Source organism: Syngnathus typhle, linkage group LG11 (genome assembly GCF_033458585.1).
Source record: "Syngnathus typhle isolate RoL2023-S1 ecotype Sweden linkage group LG11, RoL_Styp_1.0, whole genome shotgun sequence".
Lineage (NCBI taxonomy): Eukaryota > Metazoa > Chordata > Actinopteri > Syngnathiformes > Syngnathidae > Syngnathus > Syngnathus typhle.
In genome coordinates, this window is record NC_083748.1 from 2,228,425 (window position 1) to 2,235,000 (window position 6,576).

Genomic DNA, 6,576 nt, shown 5'->3' on the forward strand with positions numbered 1-6,576 from the left:
GCCTCTGCAGCCGGGGATCAGACCGCCAAGGTCCCTGCCTTTGGCCGCCGCCCAGCTCGCACTGCACCCGACCCCTTTGGCCCCTCCCACAGGTGGTGAGCCCATGGGAAGTGACCCTAAACCTCTTCCACATAATTCATTGGATTCACCTCATTCCACTTTTCACTTATTCCAAATCTTCACGGCAAGCCAAATTTCATCTTTTTCCCCCGTTCATTCTCTATGGGCCGTTCAACATCTGCTCATTCCTTTTTTCCACAGGATCTGTCCGACATCAACCGTATGCTGCGGCAAGGTTGCAACGGCCGCAAGAGAGCCCTTGGCATGGAGAGTGAGCTGATGATGTCAGTGTGCGACTCCCCCAGCAAGCGGGCGTGTTCTGAGAGCACCGCCAGCAGCCCCGACATTTTGCTAAAGAGGTTACAGGATGTCGTGTCAGAGAGGCAGAGCCACTGAAAAATGAGTGAGCACGCTAATATTGTTCATCAAAGCGTCAATGTTAACTTCTTAACATGACTCCTAGCTATAGCACTGATGCTGCCATGCTAACGTTACTGGTCATTACTGAGCTTACACGCATGACCAGTCACTGTGAAGCTAATGCTTGCTTGGTAACATAACCGGTCGTGACGGAGTTTTAACGTTAACTCCTTGCGGGACTGTAAACATGGTAGTGTTAGCTGTTAAACTAGTCAAGACAGGGCTAATGCTAACATGACTGCTCATTACAACACTGACCTGCTCAAGTTAAACGTTACATAGCTAATTATGTCACATAATCCGTTGCTGTACATCTAAGGCTAGCATACTAACATGACTGGTTATTACAGTTACATGCTAATGTTGCTTTTCATTCTGATGCTACAGCTAACTCATTACCCAACTAAAGTTAACTGACACAACGGGTTTCTGTGTTGGTAATGCTAACGTTTAAGTTGAAGTGGTAATGTCTTTGTGAGACTTTGGAAAAGGACTTTATAGTTCTACGTAAGTCTACGTAAGAGTGTACCTGTTGTTCCACTCGAGTCGAAGGACAACTATGAGCCTGTAATGCTAACTGTTAGCATTCTACAAGGGTTTGTTTTTATTTGTTTTGGCTGCCAATCCAAGTTATCACATTGGCTATGTCGCCATGAGAAATTTGTGAAATGTTTTTGAGAAGTTTTGATCTTTTTGTGGTTTTTAATTGGAATTTGCTCGACTATTTAATGTAATTGTGCGTGTGTGTGTGCGCGTGTGTATCATCTACACACGTTTGGTGAGCGTGTTGAACTTTTTCTTGATCTTATTCGGCCCCCTTGAACCTTTCAACATTTTGCGACATTTCAAACTTAAAACATGAAGATATAAAAGTTTAATTTTTTGTCAGGAATCAACAACAAGTGGGATACAATCGTGAAGTGGAACAAAATTCATTGGATAATTTAAACTTTTTTAACAAATAAAAAACTGAAAAGTGGGGCGTGCAATATTATTCGGCCCCCTTGCGCTAATAATACTTTGCAGCGCCACCTTTAGCTGCAATTACAGCTGCAAGTCGCTTGGGGTATGTTTGTATGAGTTTCACACATCGAGAAACTAGAATTCTTCCCCATTCTTCCTTGCAAAACAGCTCGAGCTCAGTGAGGTTGGATGAGAGCGTTTGTGAACAGCAGTCTTCAGCTCTTTCCACAGATTCTCGATTGGATTCAGGTCTGGACTTTGACTTGGCCATTCTAACACCTGGATACGTCTATTTGTGAACCATTCCATTGTAGATTTGGCTTTATGTTTTGGATCATTGCCCTGTTGGAAGATAAATCTCCATCCTAGTCTCAGGTCTTTTGCAGACTCCAACAGGTTTTCTTCCAGAATGGTCCTGTATTTGGCTCTATCCATCTTCCCATCAATTTTAGCCATCTTCCCTGTCCCTGCTGAAGAAAAGCAAGCCCAAACCATGATGCTGCCACCACCATGTTTGACAGTGGGGATGGTGTGTTCAGGGTGATGAGCTGTGTTGCTTTTACGCCAAACATATCGCAAACTTGCACAGTGCTCCTTGAGATGTTTAAAGCTTGGGAAATCCTTTTGTATCCAAATTCGGCTTTAAACTTCTCCACAACAGTATCTCGGACCTGCCTGGTGTGTTCCTTTGTCTTCATGATTCTCTCTGAGCTTTAAACATAACCCTGAGACTATCAAAGAGCAGATGCATTTATACCGAGACTTGATTACACACAGGTTTATTCTATTTATCATCATCAGTCATTCAGGACAACATTGGATCATTCAAAGATCCTCACTGAACTTCTGAAGTGAGTTTGCTGCACTGAAAGTAAAGAGGCCGAATAATATTGCACGCCCCACTTCAGTTTTTTATTTGTTAAAAAAAGTTTAAATTAGCCAATAAATTAAGTTCCACTTCACGATTGTGTCCCACTTGTTGTTGATTCTTGACAAAAAAATTAAAATTTTATATCTTTATGTTTGAAGCTTGGAATGTGGCGAAATGTTGAAAGCTTCAAGGCGGCCCAATACTTTCGCAAGGCACTGTATCTGTGTGTAACCACGTAGGTTAACTTGTGAAATTAAAATACAATGTAAAAAACGTGTATTTGAAGTATTTGTCTTTGTACCACACTCAAAATTTTCCCGGTCCATCATTTGTCAGCGGCCCCTTTTATTCATCCGTCATTAAATTTTGTAAATTGCCCATCTCAGCAAACAAGTGATTTTAAAGTGCAACAAGAGTTAGGGTTTGTATTAGGGGTGTAAATCGCGAGTTTTGTTACGATACGATATCATATCGATACAAAGAACTACGATACGATATTTGCCAATATCTTAAAGCCTGCTGCGATTCATTCACGATATATCACGATATAGTGTTCTACGATCGATATATATATTTTTTTAAATAAAAAATATAGAACAATATCCTGATTTATAACAATTCATATGCAAAATCAACAAGGTACTGCAAACTCTTTATTTAGGAAATTAGAAGAGTATTGTAGTATACAAACAAAGCGCTTATTTTAACACTGAACTTTGATGTCGTGTTTTTTCTTTAAATGTGCGGCGAGTTTTGTGCTCCCTGAATATTTGATCACCGCATGGCAGGATTTACAAACTGCACGTGTCTTGTCCGTTGAGCCATCTCTTCTTTGGAATCCAAAGTGCTTCCAAACGAATGACTTGAAGCCTAAAGGGGAGCAAATTTCCTCATCTTTTTGGACACTAGCCATAGCACCAGCCCAGGAGCCGCGTACTAGTTGTCGACTCCCCTTTCACGTGCCTGCTCTGCTCACAACACAACAACGCCGCGCGCACTGCTCCCGGAAAGAGGAAGCAAGCAACAATGAACTGGATTTCAAAATAAAGTCGCGTCTAATGTCCGAGGTCAAACACGGTGATATAAATTGATGTTTACGTTTAGCATCGATGCCAATGAATCGTAGAGCATTATATCGATTAATCGATGTGTATCGATGAATTGTTACAACCCTAATATATATTTATATATATTGTTGGATTTGGTCCATAATTTAGGGAGCGTGCTATCTGCGCCTCACGGCAAAAGCCATTGCCAATCACCTGTTATCCAATTTACTCACTGCGTGCTCGTTTAATTTCTTCAGATGTAGGAAACTGCTTAGACACTGAAGCAGAAATTAGACTTACACAGGTTGGTTGAGTTCAATCACAATTCTTGTTAAGAAAGCTCTGTTTTCAGGAAAGTACAATACAGCGCTGGGCCCTTCAAGAGCAGAAAGTCTCCATTCAGAAAAGGCAACTTTCAAGGTTCTTTGGTCAGCTTATATTCAGTTGCACAGGCCGGTTGTGGGGCGAGCTTGATGGGTGATGAGTCCTTGGGGTGGGGTGAGTTGGCAGTAGAGTTTGAGTATGGGCGATTCGGTGTGTGTGTGTGGGGGCTGCCGTCTTCCATCCTGTATTTCGGCCTTGGTGATCATCTTTGGCCGAGTCCTTGGCTGACTCCCTCTGGCACCTGCTGGTTTTTATCTCCAAGTGACCTTCCTGTAAACATTCGCCTCCATCCAAGGTTGACCTTCTGACCACGTGGTGCAGGGACAACAATCTCCTGCTGAACGTCGACAAGACCAAGGAGGTTGTTGTCGACTTCCGGAAGGGTCACACCCAACACCTGCCGCTGACCATCGACGGTGCTGTGGTGGAGAGAGTGAGGAGCGCCAGGTTCCTGGGGGTGCACATCAGTGAGGATCTCTCCTGGTCCACCAACACCGCATCATTGGCGAAGAAGGCCCAGCGCCGCCTGTACTTCCTGCGGAAACTCAGGCGAGCGAGCGCTCCTCCGGCCGTCATGACTACGTTTTATCGTGGCACCATTTAGAGCGTCCTCTCCAGCTGTATTGCTGTTTGGGGTGGCGGCTGCACTGACTACAACTTGAAGTCCCTGCAGCGCATAGTGAACACGGCTGGTAAGATTATTGGTGCTTCACTCCCCTCCTTGAAAGACATTTACTAGGGGTGTAAATCTCGGGTTTTTTCACGATACGATATAATATCGATATAAAGAACTACGATACGATATTTGCCGATATCTTAAAGCCTGCTGCGATTCATTCACGATATATCGCGATATAGTGCTCTACGATCGATATTTTTTTTTTTTTTTAGTAAAAAATATATAACAATATCCTGATTTATAACAATTCATACGCGAAATCAACAAGGCACTGCAAACTCTTTATTTAGGAAATTACAAGAGTATTGTAGTATACAAATTGCTTACTTTAACACTGAACTTTGATGTCGTGTTTTTTCTTTAAATGTGCGGCGAGATTTGTGCTCCCTGAATATTTGATCACCGCATGGCAGGATTTACAAACTGCACGTGTCTTGGCCGTTGAGCCATCTTTTCTTTGGAATCCAAAGTGCTTCCAAACGAATGACTTGAAGCCTAAAGGGGAGCAAATTTCCTCGTCTTTTTGGACACTAGCCATAGCACCAGCCCAGGAGCCGCGGACTAGTTGTCCCCTCCCCTTTCACGCGCGTGCTCTGCTCACAACACAACACGCCGGAAAGAGGAAGCAAGCAACAATGAACTGGATTTCAAAATAAAGTCGCGTCTAATGTCCGAGGTCAAACACGGCGATATAAATCGATGTTTACCTTTAGCATCGATACCAATAAATCGTAGAGCATTATATCGATTAATCGATGTGTATCGATGTATCGTTACACCCCTAACATTTACATATCCCATCTCACCTGCAAGGCGACCACGATTGTGAGTGATGTGAGTCACCCCGCTCACTCTTTGTTTGAGCTTCTGCCCTCTGGGAAAAGGTATAGGAGCCTGCGCTCCCGCACCACCAGACTCAACAACAGCTTCATACTCCAGGCTGTTAGGATCCTGAACTCGCTTCCCCTTTCTGCGTAGCGTCCTGTACTTTTGCGCTACGCTTACTGTCTGCTGTATGCACACAGTATGGCTCCGTTTTGCTCCTCTTATTTATTGTGTTATCTGTTTATTTATTATTTATTCATCATTCTTATTAGTTATTGTTTGTGCCTTCTTGTTTTTATATTGTGTCGTTTACTTGTATGTCTATCGTGTAATAGTAGGGGTGTAAATTGCGGGTTTTGTCACGATACGATATAATATCGATATAAAGAACTACGATACGATATTTGCCGGTATCTTAAAGCCTGCTGCGATTCATTCACGATATATTGCGATATAGTGCTCTACGATCGATTTTTTTTTTTTTTTTAATAAAAAATATAGAACAATATCCTGATTTATAACAATTCATACGCAAAATCAACAAGGTACTGCAAACTCTTTATTTAGGAAATGACAAGAGTATTGTAGTATACAAAGTGCTTACTTTAACACTGAACTTTGATGTCGTGTGTTTTCTTTAAATGTGCGGCTCCCTGAATATTTGATCACCGCATGGCAGGATTTACAAACTGCACGTGTCTTGTCCGTTGAGCCATCTTTTCTTTGGAATCCAAAGTGCTTCCAAAGAATGACTTGAAGCCTAAAGGGGAGCCAATTTCCTCGTCTTTTTGGGCACTAGCCATAGCACCAGCCCAGGAGCCGCGTACTAGTTGTCGACTCCCCTTTCATGTGCAGCAACGCCGCGCGCTGCTCCCTGCTCCCGGAAAGAGGAAGCAAGCAACAATGAACTGGATTTCAAAATAAAGTCGCGTCTAATGTCCGAGGTCAAACACGGCGGTATAAATCGATGTTTACCTTTAGCATCGATGCCAATAAATCGTAGAGCATTATATCGATAAATCGATGTGTATCGATGTATCGTTACACCCCTATGTAATAGGTCTCGGACATTAGACGCGACTTTATTTTGAAATCCAGTTCATTGTTGCTTGCTTCCTCTTTCCGGGAGCAGTGCGCGGCGTTGTGTTGTGAGCAGAGCAGGCACGTGAAAGGGGAGTCGACAACTAGTACGCGGCTCCTGGGCTGGTGCTATGGCTAGTGTCCAAAAAGACGAGGAAATTTACTCCCCTTTAGGCTTCAAGTCATTCGTTTGGAAGCACTTTGGATTCCAAAGAAAGTATGGCTCAACGGACAAGACGTGCAGT

At 43.0% G+C, this 6,576-nt stretch overlaps 1 protein-coding gene across 1 annotated transcript in view; it reads left to right on the top strand.

The window, feature by feature from the left end:
* rbl1 (retinoblastoma-like 1 (p107)) overlaps positions 1-2,591 on the top strand; it is a 52,905-nt gene extending 50,314 nt beyond the window's left edge. Inside the window, exon 21 of the mRNA XM_061292357.1 lies at positions 262-2,591. Coding sequence (XP_061148341.1) covers positions 262-456 — 195 coding nt within the window. The 3' untranslated portion in view covers positions 457-2,591. The remainder of the gene's footprint in view (positions 1-261) is intronic.
* The last annotated feature ends 3,985 nt before the right edge of the window (positions 2,592-6,576 follow it).